Source organism: Crinia signifera, chromosome 11, assembly GCF_055691185.1.
Source record: "Crinia signifera chromosome 11, ASM5569118v1, whole genome shotgun sequence".
Classification (NCBI taxonomy): Eukaryota; Metazoa; Chordata; class Amphibia; order Anura; family Myobatrachidae; genus Crinia; species Crinia signifera.
Window position 1 is genome coordinate 40369512 of NC_139227.1, and position 20424 is coordinate 40389935.

The 20424-nt window shown below is 47.5% G+C and overlaps 1 protein-coding gene across 1 annotated transcript in view; it reads left to right on the forward strand.

Annotated features, from left to right (window-relative positions):
* Nucleotides 1-204: 204 nt before the first annotated feature.
* The window catches only part of NETO2 (neuropilin and tolloid like 2), a 35537-nt gene continuing 15317 nt past the window's right edge, over nt 205-20424 (forward strand). Inside the window, exon 1 of the mRNA XM_083165251.1 lies at nt 205-908. Within this exon, the coding sequence (XP_083021377.1) occupies nt 875-908 (34 nt within the window). The 5' untranslated portion in view covers nt 205-874. The remainder of the gene's footprint in view (nt 909-20424) is intronic.

The window sequence follows — 20424 nt, forward strand, 5'->3', positions numbered from 1 at the left end:
AGCGGCAGTGAGGGGGGGTTAATGTGCAGTGATAGGGATGCTATGTGCTGTACAGCGGAAGTGAGGGGGTTAATGTGAAGTGATAGGGATGCTATGTGCTGTATAGCGGCAGTGAGGGGGGGGGGGGGGTTAATGTGCAGTGATACATTGTATCTATCACCAGTGACCATAGAACCATCCCAGCGCTGTCTGCGCTGCAGTTGATGCTCTGCTATTGCTCCCGCAGCGGAGTTACTGAGCACACAGACCCCAGGCTCATGGCACTGCCCTCCAATACCCCTGCCCAGTGAGATGACCCAGGGGTGCTGGAGGAAGGAGAGACCCCCCAGTAGTCCGGTAGAGACGGGCAGCAGTCACTCAGCCATTAGACAGCCCCTGAGTTGTGAGAGTTGGGGGGACGCATGCGCACAGCCTCCTCCAGTCTCACATCCTAAATGAGCCTCATATGTTGGCAAGTGCTCATTCACCCACCCTGCTGCTAAGCTGCTGTGCCCGACTCCTGGGCATCTCCCCGGCAGGATGGCACCCGTGCACCACCACCCTGGACACTGGTGAGGGAAGGAGTAAGGGGGATCCTGATGGATTTGGGGGCAGCTGGGCTGCAGATCTCCGGGAGAGGAGCTCACTGCCCAGGGGGGGAAGTTTGCAAGGATTGGAAGACACACTTCGGGGGCCTGGCACGCTGAGGGCACGGGGGGCACCTTACCCACACCCTGCCTAGAGGAACCCCCTCATCCCCCCTCTGCTGTGGATTCCCACGAAAGACACGAGTGTGATGGAGACCCCACTCAGTTTGGATTTCTGAGCAGTGACTGGGGGCATAGAGCCTTCTATACCAGCCTCAGCACCCACGTGGATTGGCAGAGGGGGCACCATGGTCCTGGAGAAAGTCTACTTCATCCTAGAAGGTAAGAACCCGGGTGGGGGGCAGCATTGGGGGTACATAGGAAGCTTATAGGGAGGGTGAGAGCTCAGGACATGGGCAATGTAACCCTTATGTGCCCAATATCAGTCCCATCCCTTGCAGTCGCTGTACTGGGCACAGTATCTCCGTGCCTGGGGTCTGCTGTGGGTGCACTCAGCTGCCTGGTATATACCCCTGTGTGTGCCAGATACGTGCACCCTCTCTCTCGTCAACAAGCCACGATATATAGCATTGAGTCTTGACTAGTTGGTCTTAGACTGCCCCCTAGTGGACAGCGCGCAGTTCTGTCCCTGGTAGAGGTAACTGCTCAGACCAGGCTGTGGGTTACTTGGGGCTCAGTAGTTGAGGGATTTACTGTATATAATGCATGTAATATAATCACCAACGACTGACGGTGCTCTCTAGATCTGGGACTGGCAGCCTGTGTACTGTAGCTCCTGGCTGGGACTTGTTGTTCCTGTCTTGTGGAAAGCAGCAGGAAACTCAACCCTGATGCAGGGAATGGTTATTCTGCAGCTTCTGTTGCAAAAGACAGAGAGATGGATAAATGCCAGGTCCTATATGGGGGTCTCCCAGCCTTAATAGTGCTCTAAGGTGCAGGTGGGGTAGATGGTACATACAGAGAATGCACAGAAGGGTGATAGCTGTGTGATCATGTATGGCTGTCACCATTGTGAGTATATGGGCATCCAGAAGCAGCACGTACTGTACCGTACGAGCAGAGGTTGCAGCTGTTCCAATGTAGCCCTTTAAATAATGAGTCCTGGCTACAGGGTCCATTACCTTATGGGGGCTGTGCACTGTACCTGTCTCAGTGGCTGCTCCACATTGTGTGAGCCAGTCACATCTGCATCCTCTGCAGCAGCAGCAGCATTCATCTTCTCCCACCCCACAGGTCCAGCAGCATGGCAGGTATTAGCTATGATCCAGAGTCTGGATATTGTGTTCCTGGGTACACATGCCATGGATGTGTTACAGCCTGACCCCGGGACACAGTTCAGTCAAATGATAGTGGGGGGGCTTCTTCCTCTCTATTGGATTATAATAACATCTTGTAGTGTAGAGGAACTACAAGTCTCAGCAAGCCATGCTAGCTAAACATGTGCACCAGGTGGTTCTTCAGCTGCCATGGAACTACAAGTCTCAGTAAGCCATGCCAGCTTAAGGTGCTCACCAGGTGGCTCTTCTGCTGCCATGGAACTACAAGTCTCAGCAAGCAATGCCAGCTTAAGGCGTACACCAGGTGGCTCTTCTGCTGCCATGGAACTACAAGTCTCAGCAAGCCATGCCAACTAAAGATGTGCACCAGGTGGTTCTTTAGCTGACATGGAATCTACAAGTCTCAGCAAGCCATGCCAGCTAAAGATGTGCACCAGGTGGCTCTTCAGCTGCCATGGAACTACAAGTCTCAGCATGCCATTCCGGATAAAGGAATTCTACCGGCCATAGGGTGCCTAGGTTTTCTAATTTTCCCATATAAACCACGATAATACATTTGGGACCGGCGACAGAATCCATAGACACAGTGGACTCAGTCAGTGGTAACGTGGTAAATGGGATTATCTTGGTTAGATGTAATTACAGAAACGTGTGGCTGCCCAGAGGTAGGCGAGGGCATCCATGTTACAAGGCAGCTGTCTAAGGCTGCAGTATATTTGGGGCAGCAGTGTGGTCATCTTCTGGCCACTGTAGTGGGAGAGAAGGCTGGTTGGTCTAAACCTAAGGTATGTGACCATATATACATAGAACATCTATGGGTAGTTGTGTAAGGTATGAGAAATGCACCATTTCCGTTACAACCTCAGGCAGCACAGTAGGTATACAATGCTATCCCAAGCAGCTGCAGATCTCTGGTGCTGGTAATTGAATCATCTGGAATGATCAGTACAAGAAGGAATGTTCTGCAATGGAATCCTGATATGTGACTGGTATTTCTCCTGTGGCTGGGTGACAGGGATACTATTCCGCACCCCTTATCTAGGATGCATGCAGTGGTGTACAGATACTAGGCTGTGCCTTGGCTCTGCAGATAGGATGCTGTCCTGCTTACAGCTCTGCAATGAGTACAGCACTGTATTGGGTGATAATGTATTGGGGTGTTCACTGATCCACACACAGTTTGTACCCCTCAGTGTAAGGAGAGCAGGAGGTTGCTGGTTTGTGGTGATGTATACTATGCAGCACAAGGTGGCACCTTAACCTAAAGAATGTTTAGGCATAATGTCCATCCCATCTCTTATCGCAGATCATTATATGGTAGGAGATAGTGAATAGGGCTCTGTTGCCAGCGGCTGCCTTATATCCAATCAGCCAAAGAAGAACCCGCTAACAATTCCTCCATCACTACTTATAACCTTGTATATTACTGTTCTACATAAGTCTTAAAGCTCACCTGGGCAGTTCCATCTTTATCTTCTCTTTCAAGTCATTGTATGTTATTTATGTGTAATAGTAACCCCTCATTGTACAGCGCTGTGTAATACTTAAAAGATCCGACGTAGGGGTGTAACGCTTTCGTCTGGTCATTAGCTAGATGTAGAACAAGGCTGATCAGTCTCCGTCAGTGCTGCCTAATACCCAACCATTAGTGACTTCAGTGCCTGTTTCTTTGCTAAATATTCAACACAACAGAAGCACAATATATGTGTCTAAATTCAGTAGGATGTACAATTGTATGGGTTGATCCCGGACCCCATTACTGGACCCCACTACTGGACCCCATTACTGTACTGTGCATGGGGAATTGTGCTTATAGGTAGGAGTAAGAGCTCCCGTAGCTGTTGTAATGTAATCTACTCATAATAAGTATAAATCCATCTCACTGTAGTGTAATATTGTATCAGCAGGTTCTTTCTGCATTATAATTAACCGTCGGGTAATATTCTTTGCATAAAGAATCTGAAGGCAAAACCCAAATCCCCTTCCCAGGTAATATTACATCAGTTCCGCTTGTAACCGCGCAACTGCTTTATAATAATAATAATAATAATGGCAGTCCATTCACATGGTGTAACACAGGACAGGGAGAAGGCACAGAATGGACTCAGCTGTCAGTCACTTGTTAAAGTGAGGGGTGAGGCACAGTGTTCTGCAGCAGCTGCAGTAGTGCCCCATACACCAGGACATCAATGATATTCCAAGCAAGGACTTTGCACAGGAGTAATTTATCCATGACCGAGAATGAGTCCTCTCCGCAAGGGTATGGGTCATTGTGTCGACCACAGAAGGTCGATATGGCTTAGGTCGACACATGCAATTGGTCAACATTGCTAAGGTTGACATGGTTGGAAGGTCGACACAAGCATTAGGATGACAATGGCTAGGACGACGGTGAAAAAGTTGACATGAGTTTTTCACATATTTTAACCTGCATGTCGCCCCTCGCATGGCTCGCTGCACTTGGTACACAATTCTATTCTCCCTCCACGTCACTGTGGATGGTAGGGCATAAAATACCACCTGTCGGCACATGTCGGCTCAAAAACAATGTGAAAAGCGTATGTTGACCCAGCCATTGTCAACCTAATGCTTGTGTCAGCCTTCCAAGCCTGACGATCTTAGCCATGTCGACCATCAGTGGTCGATCCAATGTATGTTGAAGTAATATGGGACCTAATATTATCAGTAATAAAATGGCCCCTGTGGGGTTCTGATCCAGGCAGGTGCCCAGGTTGTCTTGTAATGACAGCCCTCTACCTGGTACTGATACCCTGATTAATGCTAAGGGAAAGCATAAAACCACATAGATGCCCAATCAGGATTAGCTGTAAGGGCGCTCCTGGGTATTCTCTCTGGTACAGCTGTCAGCACTTTACTCACTTTTGGGACCTGTTGTTCTACTCCCTGACTACTCTGAGGTGGCTGTGATGCCATTAAGTCACATGTGCATGGCGCGCCCAATCCGGGAGCTGGGAACAGATGCTGCCAGGGCAGCCATATATGGCTGGGGAAATAATGAGCCCCCATGGCACCCTGGGAGGTGGCACCAGTCACCTCCTCCCCCTCATTACTGGCCTATTCAGATAGTAGTGCTTACACACCCCTCACAACTGACCTATCCAGATGTGTAGTGTTTACACACCCCTCATTACTGGCCTATCCAGATGTGTAGTGCTGTCACACCCCTCACTACTGGCTTATCCAGATTGTAGTACTTACACACCCCTCACTACTGGCCTATCTGTAGTGCTTACACACCCCTCACTACTGGCTTATCCAGATCGCAGTGCTTACACACCCCTCACTATTGGCCTATGTGTAGTGCTTACGCAACCCTCACTACTGGCCTATGTGGTAGTACTTACACGCCCCTCGCTACTGGTCTATGTGGTAGTGCTTACACACTCCTCACTACTGGCCTACCCCTCACCCCACCTTCCCCTAGTACCTAGCACCGCCACAACCTAACCCTAACCTCCCCTAGTGCCTAGTACCCTTCATGACTCCACAATCCAACCCTAACCTTCCCCTAGTTCCTGACTCCCCCACACCCGCAACCTAACCCTCCCCTAGTGCCTGACTCCCTCACACCTTGCAACCTAACCTTCCCCTAGTGCCTGACTCCCCCACACCCTGCGACCTAAACTTCCCCTAGTGACTGACTCCCTCACACCCCTCAACCTAACCTTCCCCTAGTACCTAGCACCCCCACATCCTACCCTAACCTCTCTCTAGTGCCTAGTCCGCTTCATGCCTCCACAACCCAACCCTAACCTTCCCCTAGTTCCCCCTAACCTTCCCCCGGAACGTTGCATAGTGCGAGCGGTCGGTGCGGGGGTTAAACTGCGAGGATCACTGGTTTTCTGCGATCCTCGCAGTTTAACCCCCTCGCCGGCCACTCGCACTGGCATTGAATACATGCCTTTGAGTGCCAAGTGAACTTGTCAAAAAAAGTGTGAAATTTGCCAAGCAAACATTATTATTCATCATACTGACCTGTAAAGTTCCCTTATATAATATACATAATTTTTTTAACACAATATTTTTTTTATTTGAATCTATATAACATATGTGAGCGACACTGGAATATTTAGCTGATATTTTGCCCATTTCTCACATAGATGTTGGAACTCAAAGGGTTAACCCCCTTCCCTAACCTAACCCTAATGTCAACATTCTGAAAATTGTGAGATTTCACGTGTCAACATTGTGAGGATGCCAACACATTGGCCTGGGGGCAATATGGGACCTTGTGGCTTCAGTACAGCTGAGTAAGGGGATCTAGTACCTTCTGTAAAATGATAGCTAGACTCTGGTTGCTATGGACAACACCTCCACTCTCCTCCTTTAGTTTGATAAATCGGCGCACTATATAAACGATCGGTGCCCTGTTTTTGTGGTTCACAAATAGCGGCGCTCATAACAGACGTGGAGAACGCAGCGTGCCAGATACCAACCAATGCTAATGTTCGTTGAACTACAAGTCCCAGCATACCCTGTCCACCCATAGAGCCATCATTCCTCTGCATAGTATATAGTGTTCCTTGCAGCCAGTAGATGAAGGGATCTGGTACAGGACATTACAGCCAGTCTCTGTATCTAGGACGCTGTGGTTACTGTAATCCGTGTATATACGGTGAACACGCATTTCCCACACAGCCCTCATCGTACTCACATGTGAAGCAGATGTCACAGAAACCTTCTCTCCAGATGTTTCCTCTTTTATTACATCAACTCTCATTACTGTCAGGACGCTGGACCGTTCCACCATGTGACTGAGGTGGACGTAATCCTGGCACCAGCAATGTGCCCTGGCAGCAGCGAATACGTGTTACATACACTGTCATTAGCCCAGATTGGAAGAAATGTCTCTAGGATGTATTCCCAGTAACAGTCCGGTATTATCGGATGCAGCGGAGAGTGGCATTGCTCTGACTTCACAATGCAGCAGGTTGCACAGTCTGAAGATAGCGATGGATATTGGGTCATGTTCTGTCCACAGATGGGTTCATTTAGCTTACAGACAACAGTAAAATAATAGACTGAGATCTCATGGGACCTGAATGTACTGTACATGCACTCTGGGCATAATTCAGACCCGATCGCTGGTCAGCAAACTTGCAGATGACTGCGAGTATATGAAGCCGACGCCCAGATCCCCTGCAATCTGCGTTTGAATTGCAAATGGTTCACTATTCCCCGCAAATCCTTACACAATTCACACACCATCAAATAATTATCCCAGTCTGTGCAGGTGTGTGTGATTCTGACCCTTCCACAACTCTGTTACGGCAGCCGGGGAGCATGGCAGGAGGTGCGAGGGTGCCGCACTGAGAGGGCAGACGGGCAGCAGCGGAGCGAGCGGCAGACGTGTGCAGGGGTGTGGCCTGCGCAGCGTGAACTCTGACATCAAGCTGTGCAGAGCCGCATGCTGGGGACGATCACAGTTGGGCAGCATCTGAGCGAGTGTCCGGACGCTGCCCGGCATTGACCGCTTTAAACTGAAATCCCGGCAATTTTGGGGCCCTGCGTGATGCCGCGGAACTTGGATGTTTGGATTTTTTAAAAGGACAATCAAGGCAAAACCATGCAGCAGGGCCGGCGCCACCACTAGGCAAATCTAGGCATTTGCCTAGGGCGCCGGCCACTGGTGGGCGGTATTTCGCCCCCCCTTGCCGCCCGGGTACCTGTCCTGCGGCGTATATGTGCGTAAAAGCTGGCGGCGGCGGCAGCGGGGGGTCCCTGCAGTCAATAAGAAATAACGAGCGCTATCCGCTGGGCTATGCGGAAGTGCTTCTGTTTTGGAAACACTGGCCGCACGCTGATTGGCTGAGATTCAGCCAATCAGCGTGCGCCGTGCGGCCAGTGTTTCCAAAACAGAAGCACTTCCGCATAGCCCGGCGGATAGCGCTCGTTATTTCTTATTGACTGCAGGGACCCCCCGCTGCCGCTGCCAGCTTTACAGTACCGCAGGACAGGTACCCGGGTGGCAGACACCGGGGCGCCCCCACCCCGACTTGCCTGGGGCGCTCTGGTGCCTTGCACCAGCCCTGCCATGCAGTATAAATGATTGCCCCTTTAAAAATAAATGCAGTGTTACCTACTGCGCGCTCCACCTCTCCGAGCATCTCAGCGGCACTGCGCGTCTGGTGCCGTATCGTGTATAGATACTACCGTAGGTTTATGAGAACGCTTCTGTATGTCCATGAATCATCTCTATAGCTGCTCTCACTTTTAATGATGTGTTTCCTCTAATGATTTTCTTGATGTGTACAAACGACTTGGAATAACATATAATGATACCAATAACAATATTATTGATTAATGAGACACTAATATTAATCCTATTATTAGTGGGTGGCGCACGATAAGCTTCCAAATAGCGGGTCCTATAAATCAGACGATTTTCGTTCGCCAGTCACCGGTTAAAAACAAATCCCTGGTGCAAGTGATATCTCTTATAAAGGAGAAGTTACTAGTTCATATGTGGGGACAAGTGTCAGTAATGAGGATTCTGCTGCTGTGTTTGAGAATCCAATATTCCCTGGAGAGCAAACAGCAGTGATAATAGGGGGCGCACGCTGATAATCCTCCTCTCCTCCCCGGCCATTCTCTGCTCTTATCCTGGAATCAGCAGTCTGTGCCCCTTCCTAACACATCATTAACCTTCATCCAGTGTAGCGTGCTCCCATTCACTGTATCCACAGCTGCGGAGGCTGCTTTGTCTGAGCACTGGCTTCCTGTGGCCACTAGAATGGACCCAAGTCAGGAACACTGGGATGCTGCTGTGAATACCCATTAAAAGAGGTTCTGGTGGTGTGTGTGTGTTTGGGTGGGGGGGGGGTGTATTGGCTGGTATTGCTGATTGGGGGTCAAATCATGTTGGACTCAGTAGCCATATAGTCATGGCTAGGAGCCCAGCAGCCTGCTTAGGAATCCGTATATGTAGAATACACATCCTCTGGGTCGATGCTAAAAGGTTATTTTCATTTTGAAATCTTGATTTCTACGGGTAAAGGCTCATAATGATCATGGCACAGCGCTCAGGGCCTAAAGCAGGGATGGGGAACCTTTTGCCCTCCAGCTGTTGTTGAACTACGCATCCCAACATGGCCTGCAACAGTTTTAGCATGGCCAAAGAGCAAAACTGTAGCAGAGCATGCTGGGATGTGTAGTTCAACAACAGCTGGAGGGCCAAAGGTTCCCCATCCCTGGCCTAAAGGGTGAAACAATCTGAGCCGTTGCCTGTCTGTTGCACAGGGATATTATCCAGAACAGTGGTTCTCAAACTCGATCCTCAGGACCCCACACAGTGCACGTTTTCCAGGTCCACAGGTGGAGCTAATTATTTCACCTGTCATTCTGTGAGGAGACCTGCAAAACATGCACTGTGTGGGGTCCTGAGGGCCGAGTTTGAGAACCTGTGATCCAGAACATTTATTGTGATGATATACAGTACTTAGAAATGCCTTTTGCCAATGACAGTATATATATTACCGCAGACTGTTAACCCTTTCATATCTAGGGTTTTACACCCAATTGCCCACTTTGAAATTTTCAGTCTATGTTATTTCCTTATGAAGAGGGACAACATGCAGGGGGCCTGGGGATTACAATCTGACCATGTAGTCCGTCACAGTGTGCTGCAGGGCATCGCCGCAAGGCCCGGCAATGTACGGTAGGCCCAACAGTTCTCCCTCACATCTCTATGTGGGCAATGGAAACTGATGCCAGTGGGCACCGTATGCCATGTTGGAATGGCATTAAGAATGTTTTTAGTGGATGTTGCAGTTGATTCTATTGTAACTGAATAAATCACGAGGCGCCTTATAGGAGGAAGTTAGTATCTGCTGCCCAGTCTGCCTATAAGCTGTCACTAATCCCAAAGTGCTGGCACCGGGCATAAGACTCCGTATGCAACAAATCCTGCTCCACTGTGTAGAAGTGATATCAGCTACAATCTGGTTGCTCTAGGTCAGGGGTCTTCAACCCGTGGCCCGCCAGTGAATTGCATTTTTTTTATTATATGCTGTGCTGATTAAAAAAAAAAAAATCCTTCCGCGCGCTGTCCCCTTAAAATCCTACCGCGCGCTCTCCCCTTAGCAGGGGGACGCGGCGGAGGTGGATGTACTGGCTGGGGCGGGCGGGACTGTGCGCGGACATGTGCATTGTGTACTTCCTGACGCCGTGCACCCATTCCGCCCGTGCCCACAGCTGGGAGACTGGAGTGAGTGTGACAACTGCCGGCAGCCGCGCACCTATCCCTGCCTGCTCCTTGGCTGTTAAGACAGCCGCAGCAGCAGCAGCCCTCTGAAGGAGACCTTGTGGCATAATGTGTAATGGGCATCATGGTGTGAGACATAATGTGCAATGGGCCTCCCGGTGTGTGGCATAATGTGCAATGGGCATCACGGTGTGTGGCATAATGTGCAATGGGCATCACGGTGTGTGGCATATTGTGCAATGGGCATCACGGTGTGTGGCATATTGTGCAATGGACATCATGGTGTGTGGCATAATGTGCAATGGGCATCATGGTGTAATGGGCCTTCATGTTTATATGTCACTGTGTGGCCTTTAGACAGCCAACTTAAGCGTGGGAGGTGAACAACCATTCCTGCGGTAATCAATGTCTGGTCATGCAGGTTGCAAAAGTGAGGTGTCAGGTAATTTTGTTACCTACTAGTTCACACTGTTATAATTAGTATACACCCCTTATAATTAGGCCACACCCCTTTTGGGAGCGCGCGCCTTAGGTGCGTGCAATTTCTTAAATGCCAAGTTATGTATGGGGGGGGGGGGGGGCGCTGCATTTTTATTCTGTTCGCACTGGGACCCTAATTGTTTAGAAATAGGCCTGGTGCAGACTATATATTGGGGGCAGGGTTTATGTGTATGGGCAGCTGTGCCAACTATCTATGTGGGGGCAGTGCTGTCTATCTATTAAGAGCTGTGCTAAATACCACAGTAGAGCTTAGTGGCTCTTGGGCTTTGTTTAATTTTTTAATGTGGCCCACACTGTCTTAAAGGTTGAAGACCCTTGCTCTAGGTTATCGTAACTTTTGCTGTTCATTAGTGTTTCAGAGGCAAGAGGGTCCTGCTCGCAGGGTTATAGTTTACAACCCAGGTCCTCATGCCATGTTTTCCAGGTCACCTGTGGATTTTTAAAATGTGACAGTTGGTGACACATGGCACCCCTGCCACCCCACAGTTGTCACAAGCGTCCTGATTTGTGTGAGGTTGGGAGGTGCACTGCCGCATGTCCCAGATACCGGTACTTCCACTGCTGCATGCCCCAGAGACCGGTGCCTCCACTGCTGCATGTCCCAGATACCGGTACTTCCACTGCTGCATGCCCTAGAGCAGTGGTTCCCAAACTGTGTGCCGTGGCTCCCTGGGGTGCCTCGGGACACATGCAGGGGTGCCGCGGCTTGGTGGTCTAGGACCAACTCAAATTATTAATGGTTAATTATTTATGAGCAAAACCAGTGCTGGTAGCTGGCAATCATAGAATTTGTACCAACAGAAGCAAATCCTGCCCTTTACCACATAACTGCCACTAAGAATCGCATATAAACCCAATCTAAATAGAAAAAAATTGACCTTGGGGTGCCGTGAAAAAAAGTCTGATTCTCTAGGGTGCCGTGAATCAAAAAAGATTGGGAACCCCTGCCCTAGAGGGATGCAGTTAAAATCCCGGCGGTCGGGATCCCGGCGTTCAGAATCCCGACGCCGGAATCCCGACACATTCTCCCTCCGTGGGTGTCCACGACTCCCCTGGAGGGAGAATAAATTAGTGTGCCGAGCGTAGCGAGGCACTGGGCCCGCTGCGTGGCGAGCGCACCGAGCCCGCAAGGGGGGGCGATCCACGTCCCCCCCTTGTCGGCATTTCGGCTGTCGGGATTCCGAACGCCGGGATCCCGACTGCCGGGATTCAGTACTGAATCCGCCCCAGAGACCGGTGCCTCCACTGCTGCATGTCCCAGATACCGGTGGCTCCATTGCTGCGTGACCCAAAAACTGGTGCCTCCCCTGCTGCATTCTCCAGAGACCGATGCCTCTACTGCTGCATTCTCCAGAGACCGATGCCTCTACTGCTGCATGCCCCAGAAACCGGTGCCTCCCCTGCTGCATTCCCCAGAAACCGGTGCCTCCCCTGCTGCATTCCTCAGAGACTGGTGCCTCCACTGCTGCTTGCCCCAGAGAGCAATGCTTCCACTGTTGCATATCCCAGATACCGGTGCCTCCACTGCTGCATGTCCCAGATACCAGTGCCTCCACTGCTGTATACCCCAGAGACCGGTGCCTTCACTGATGCTTGCCCCAAAGACCAGTGCCTCCACTGCTGCATGTCCCAGAGACTGGTGCCTCCACTGCTGCATACCCCAGAGACCGATGCCTCCACTAATGCATACCCCAGAAACCGTTGCCTCCACTGCTGCATGCCCCAAAAACTGGTGCCTCCACTGCTGCATGCCCCAAAAACTGGTGCCTCCCCTGCTGCATTCCCCAGAGACCGGTGCCTCCACTGCTGCATTCCCCAGAGAACGGTGCCTCCACTGCTGCATGCCCGAGAGACCGGTGCCTCCACTGTTGCATGCTCAAAAGACCGGTGCCTCCACTGCTGCATGCTCGAGAGACCGATGCCTCCTCTGCTGTATGCCCCTTCCTCTGCATGAGAGGAAGAATATGATTGGTGGACACATGAAATTTGTGTAACGTAGCATTTCTGTAATGTTTCTTGTAGCAATGAACTCGGTTTCTGTTGTTCCTATTCTTATCTGCCCTGATGTTCTGATTGGCTACATGTGACCTAGACTTGTGAATGCTCTGATTGGCTACAGGTGACCTGGGCCTGATTCTGGTTCACTTGCAAAAGCAAATTTACTGTCTAATGGACAAAACCTTGCTGCACTGCAGGTAGGGCAGATGTAACATGTGCGGAGAGATTAGATTTGGGTGAGTTATTTTGTTTCTGTGCAGAGTAAATACTGGCTGCTTTATTTTTTACACTGCAGTGCACTGTTAGGGTGACCAATTCATCCCTTTAATCCGGGACACATATTAATTACACAGGTTCTGTGGCAGTTTAAAACCAGGTGAAATGGAGTCTTGAGGTGTGGCAGTTTAAAACCAGGTGAAAGCCAGCCACAGAACCTGTGTAATTAATATGTGTCCCGGATTAAAGGGATAAGTTGGTCACCCTATGTACAGTAGATATCAGTTTGAAGTACAAACCCCACCAAATCTAACTCTATATGCATATGTTACATCTGCCCCTCTGTAGTGCACATGTTTTGGCCATTAGAAAGACTTGGAATTAGCACTCTTATTGGCTGTAGATTTGTCTGGTCCTGTGAATGGTCTAATGTTCTGATTGACTACAGGTTGGTATGCGAATGTTCTGATTGGCTACAGCCCTATTAAATCTCTATTAAAGTACACATACCCAATGCGACAGGGCAGTGCAATGAGTTGCACATAAAGTCTGTGTTTCCCATTTCTCTTTGTACTCGATACAATGCAATCTAGTACTAAAAGCACGGAGTTCATCGCATCGTGTATGGACACCTTGACACCAAATTTTGGTCTCATTCTTGCTGTAATTACAAATTGTCTTAGTCCTGTGAGTGTGCTAATGCTGTGATTGGCAATATATTGTCCTAGTCCTGTGAGTGTGCTAATGCTGTGATTGGCAATATATTGTTCTAGTTCTGTGAGTACGCTAATGCTGTGATTGGTTGTAGGTTGTCCTAGTCCTGTGAGTGTGCTAATGCTGTGATTGGCAATATATTGTTCTAGTTCTGTGAGTGCGCTAATGCTGTAATTGGCTGTAGGTTGTCCTAGTCCTGTGAGTGTGCTAATGCTGTGATTGGCTATAGGTTGTCCTAGTCCTGTGAGTGCGCTTATGCTGTGATTGGTTCTAGGTTGTCCTAGTACTGTGAGTGCACTTATGCTGTGATTGGCTGTAATTTATCCTAGTCCTATGACTGCACTTATGCTCTGACTGGCTATAGGTTGTCCTAGTCCTGTGCGTGCACTTATGCTGTGACTGGCTATACTGTAGGTTGTCCTAGTCAGCTTCTAGCTATCCTAGCACAGTCTACAAATTGATATGTAGAATCTGATTGGTTGCTATGAGCAAAATCTTTGTCTGCCGTCATAGTTACCTGAATTTGACCTTGTCTCCATTCTCTATATAATCTCCACAAATATCCTGGATTGTATGAGACTGGGAGACACCGAGGAAAACTTCTCTCCCTGCCTCATTGCTAATGTAGAGAAATGTACTATGAGCCTCTAATTCAGGCATGACCAAACTATGGCCCTCCAGCTGATGTGAAACTACAGGTCCCATCATGCCTAGCCACAGTTTTGCTGTTAGGGAATGCTAAAACCATGGCAAGGCATGCTGGGATGTGTAATTTCACAACAGCTGGAGGGCCATAGTTTGGACATGCCTGCTCTAATTGGTTGGGTAAGTGCAGGGGGGTTACTGTAACAGCCTCTTACCTCAATCTCCATGCCATTGGCTAATGCATGTACAGTGGACACCAGCAGCCAATAGGAGTCAGTCAGTGCCATATACCAATCAGAGTGCCAGTGATTTATGTACACATAGGGCCTTATTCTAGTTCACTCTTAGAGGCAAATTCCTTCTCAAATGGACAAAACCATGTGCACTGCAGGTGGGGCAGATATAACATGGGCAGAGAGAATTAGATTTGGGTGGGGTTTTCTTCAAAGTGAGATCTATATTGCAGTGTAAAATAAAGCAGTCAGTATTTTCCCTGCACAGAAACAAAATAACTCACCCAAATCTAATTCTATCTGCACATGTTACATCTGCCCCCCTGCAGTGCACATGGTTTTGTCCATCTGAGAAGGAATTTGCCTCTAAGAGTGAACTAGAATAAGGCCCATAGTGTAAAGAGGTCACATTTGATGGTGGGTTAGGAAAGGGCTTTGTATTTTCTATTAGTCACCGCGGATTGGTCTCTGTATTGTATGGTAGTCAACATAGAATGGATTTTATCATAAAGACCAGCTACCTTGTGTTGGGGACAGTGGTCGAAGTGGGGCGGTATACGGGGGTATGGCATACCCCCACTTTAATCTGAAGATAAAAAAAAAAGTTTTTTTTCCCCCTCAGGATGCTCTCTGATCACTCAGCAGCGCATATTGTGCTTTTGTAATACCCCTGTACAACGGGGCAGTCTGGCAGGGGACGTTGATGGACAGGGGGGTGTCCGAAGGTGCGCACTGTATTCACTCTTTACTTTTCCATACCCCCACTTCAAAATTTCCATACCCCCACTTCAAAATTTCCACTTCGACCACTGGTTGGGGATATATATATATATATATATATATATATATATATATATATATATATATATATATATACACATACCTGTGTGTCTAAATATCAACAGAGTATGTCCCAGTGTTTCCCATTACTTTGTAGCAGCATCGCTTTATAGTGTACTTAATCATCCAATACTGTTTTAGTGCATGACTCTCTTAGGGTGACATTTCCCCGATATGTGACCCGCCTCTCCAATAGTCTTCCAAATTTGTTTTTCATGAAAGGAGCCTGACATTTACCTGGCTCCTGGCATTTAATAACATAAATCCTAATTGCTTCGGGCAAAAATCAATTCATCCCTGTCTCCCAGAGCAACAGAAAGGAAAATTAACCCTTTGGTGTGCAGACCCTCCAGAACCAGTTGTGATTATGGATCATGGGTGGTTATTACTAACTGTGCAGCCGGTGAGGATATCGGCGAGTGGTCTATATACTGCTGCTAGCCTGACGGGGGATGAGATGGGCGGGATACTGTATACTTCCAGTGGGGCAGAAAGTAATAAGTGTTAAGTGGTATGTGGGAGATACTTGGTGATACAAGTGAAATATTGGCCAGTGTGAGTCAGACATCAGGTATGATGAGCAGAGCATTGCATACAGTGGTATATTGGACAGTGTGAGTCAGATGTTGGGTAGTATAAGCAGAACATTACATACAGTGAGTGTTAGGTTGGACAGTGTGAGTCAGACAATGGGTAGTATGAGCAGAACATTACATACAGTGAGTGTTAGGTTGGACAGTGTGAGTCAGACAATGGGTAGTATGAGCAGCACATTGCATACAGCGAGTGTTAGGTTGGACAGTGTGAGTCAGATTTTGGGTAGTATGAGCAGGACATTGCATACAGTGAGTGGTATATTGGACAGTGTGAATCAGATGTTGGTGTAGTATGAGCGGAACATTGCATACAGTGAGTGTTAGGTTGGACAGTGTGAGTCAGACAATGGGTAGTATTAGCAGGACATTGCATACAGCGAGTGTTAGGTTGGACAGTGTGAGTCAGATGTTGGTTAGTATGAGCAGCACATTGCATACAGCGAGTGTTAGGTTGGACAGTGTGAGTCAGATGTTGGGTATTATAAGCAGAACATTACATACAGTGAGTGTTATGTAGGTTGGACAGTGTGAGTCAGACGTTGGGTAGTGTGAGCAGGACAATGCATACAGCGAGTGTTAGGTTGGACAGTGTGAGTCAGATGTTGGGTAGTATGAGCAGCACATTGCATACAGCGAGTGTTAGGTTGGACAGTGTGAGTCAGACGTTGGGTAGTATGAGCAGGACATTGTATACCGCGAGTTGAATTTTGGACAGAGTAAGCAAGACATTTCGGCCATAGTCTTAAAGGTTACCGCTTTAAATCTAACGACTATATGGCTGTCAGCCTCTATTATTACATTCCTGGCTGTCAGGAGCTGTGGTTCCTACATAGGCAGCTGAATATTATTCACCTCAGTAAAATCCATAAGGGCCCTTCCCAAACCAGACACGTCTTCTCAGTTGTGCACTAGATTGCCAGTGACATAGAAACCCACGTTACCTGGCAAGGGCTAGTGATCAACATCATGGCAGCTGCTCAGTGTCAGCCTCCGTCATTGTGTTTGTGAGATGTTGTGGAAGTCTGGGAGACCAAGTGGGAGCAGGAGCTGCCACCTGTCTGTGTGAGCAGGATATGTGAGGCTGTGTAGACTCTGCAGGGGCAGCACAACCAGGGAACACGTACAGCAACTCAGGAAACAGCCGTCATTATCGCTTTAATAATTATTGAACCTCACAACATAAGCTTATTATGAATTCATCCCCCACAGAAATATGATAACTTATTGGCATTTGAAATGAAAAATCCAAGGATTTCCCTTATCTTATTCAGCATCTGACCATTATTGACACTTTTGCATAGTTGTCAAGGTTCTGCTAGGTTGTCTGGGCCCCCGGTGCACTTTATCCTGTGTCCATGTCGACTGTGTCGACATTTGGGTAAAAAACAGTGAAAACCCCCACCTTTTGACTGTCAACCTAATGACATGTCGACCTAGACCCCTGTTGACCTAGTGGTGTCGACCTTCTTTTGGACCATATGATCCACACCCATAATAGAATTATTATTTATTTATTAACAGTTTCTTATATAGCGTACACATATTCGATGTCACGTCACCATGACTGCATGACATGTCACCAAATTTCAGCCTTGCCACAGCTGCTTCTATTACCTGTATGAGCTTGTGAAAACACCTAGTTGCTGGGATGCAGGAGGCCACAAAGTCACAAACTGTGAAAAACCCCATGTCGACCTTTTGACTGTCGATCTAGCCCATGTCGACCTAATGCTTGTGCCGACCTAATGTCATGTTGACCTAGACCCATGTTGACCTTCACCCATGTCGACCTTGCTGCATGTCGACCTAGTGGTGTCGACCCAATGTTTGTCGACCAAATGACCGTATCCCCTGTAAAGGAGGTATGACAGCCTGGGACTGTTTATGGCCTGGGCCTCTTAGTTCCACTGAAAGGATATCTTATGACGTTCTAGAGACTGGAAAGCCACCTACTATCTGGCAGCCGTATGGAGAAAGCCATTCCCTGTATCCCCATAATAATGACCCCATGCTCTAAAGCAGGCATTCCCAACCACGGTCCTCAAGGCACACCAACAGTGCAGGTTTTGTAGCTATCCAGGCTTGAGCACAGGTGACTTAATTAGTACCTGAGGGATTCTGATTAAACCATCTGTGCTGAAGCCTGGATATCACTAAAACCTGCACTGTTGGTGCGCCTTGAGGACCGTGGTTGGGAATGCCTGCTCTAAAGCAATGTTTATCAAAAACAGGGTTTAGTGTAGAGAAGAACAACAGCAGCTAAATAATAACCACACATTCTTTAAATATTTCTTTATTTCAAATTTCAGATAAGGATCATTCATTACAAATATTGGAGCATATCCTGACTCCAGGAGACAAACATGAAAGACTAAACATTACATACGTTTACAGTGCTACGTGTTTCTAAGTACATTCATCAAAAGACAAAACAGTGTTTATACATACAGGGATAGGCAATTATTTGTAACTCTAAACGCTATGGTTTCTTAGTAATTTTATTTAGTCGATTTTAATCAATGCATTTCAATTTGGGACACATCTCCACATGTTATACCCTCACTTCTTCACATATATCTCTCATCTTCCCCCAACTAGATTCGCCATTGCATGCCCTCTTCCCAGCCATCCCATTTCCTCCAGATCTTAGCTGAGTGCCCAGTACCGAGCGTTTCCATTTTAAAACTATAGTTTCTTTTTTTAATGTTTTCGGATATGTCTGGTAATTTCTCTTGTGTCCATAATTGTGCAATAGATGTTCTGCCTGCTATAAGTATTTTATAAGTTTAAATGTACTAGGGATCTCTGGGGGGGAAGGCATGCAACAGCGCCCCCTGTGTGGTCAACGGGAGTCTCTTTCCCAGGATGTGGAAGATAAGATCTTCTGTCTCCCTCCAGAATAATAATAGTTTTTTACATGACCAGAATATATGTAGTGTATCTCCAGTCTCCTCTCTACACCTCCAGCATAGGTCCGGCTGGGCTAGGTCAAATGTATGTATCTTGGCAGGGGTCAGATAGATATTATAAAATATCTTCAGGTATCTCTCGATATGGAGGTTCGACCTTGACATCCCCCAGACCTCTATAAATAATCCGGACCACGTTGTTCTTCCTCTGAGAATCCCAGTTCCCATTCCCATTTTTTTTTGTTGAATCGTTTTATTTATATCGTTTGCTTTTAGAATTACTTTATACCATCTCGTGATTCCTCCCCTTTTCCTAGATAGACTTATTTGAACTATTATTTCTTTCTTTATTGTATCCGCTATTACTAAATAATGAAAGTTTTTAACCAATATCTGATTTGCAAATATTTATAGAAGTCAGCTGTTCTTATACTAAACTTTTCTTTAATTTGGGTGAAAGACAATAAGTCTCCATCTATATATAGATCCCTTATAGTTTTAATCCTCATGTCTATCCAGTTGTTTAAGTTTATATTCGGGATTAATGTCATAACTCGATATAAACTTAACGAGGACCAAGCCACTGATGGTCAACAATACAAGTGCTGAAAAATTACGCCGGTATGCCGGCTGATGGCACCGGGTTATAATATTTTCCTGTGAAGTAACCTCGGGGATGGAAATAATATACAACACACTGCAGATTAAAAAACACTCAAGTTCACTAACAATTTCATAGAATGCTGAATAACAGATTGGAATCCAACCGTGAAATCACTTTGGCCATAAATTCGCTGATCCGTACTTGACCAAGCCTAACGCTTGTACACTTGATTTATCTCAGACCCTTGAGATATCACCAAAAGTCCATAAACCGCGTCCAATTGTTTACAATCTGATAAACTGCTGGACACAAACGTATCTAAATCAATACAAATTAATTTGATGAATGGAATTCTGAAATCTACTGAGTTTGAAATATATAGTTGAACGTGGTCAATATACATTCCCGGTGGAGAGGGACGTTATAATTAGAACAATGTACAATGTGGATCTTTCTCTGGGAAAAAAAAACTTTATTTTTTTGCTTAACCCTTTCCCCCGAGCTGCAGCCGGGGCTCAATAGACGTTTCTCAAAGTGATCTACATTTCATAGGGGCAAAATAACTTTTACTGTAACTCTGGGCAGGCCTGGCCACAGGGGCTGGGGGCAATATGTGCCGGACGGGTTCCCGACAGTCATTTACCTGACGTCGGGATCCCGACTGTCAAAACGCCGACAGCCGGGTGCCCGACGTCCACCCGCTATTTTCCCTTGTGGGGGTTCACGACCCCCATAGAGGGAGAATAGAATAGCCCGCAAGGGGCTTTTTTGCACTCGCCATGCTGTCTGACTCCAGGCAGTCGGGATAATGACTGTTGGGATCCCTACTGTTGGAGTCCCATACCACACCCGGGGCAATTGCCCCATTCCTTATGTTTCTAGATATTCTAGAAGTTTAGGTGTATACACCCTATATGAGATATTGTTAGCAATATGCATGATAACAATATTTTTAATGATCTATTGTGCATATAATTTAGTGTGTATGCACTAGGGCCATTATTCTGGTTCACTTGCAAAGGAAATTCCTTCTCAAATGGACAAAACCGTGTGTACTGCAGTGTGGGGGGGGGGGGGGGT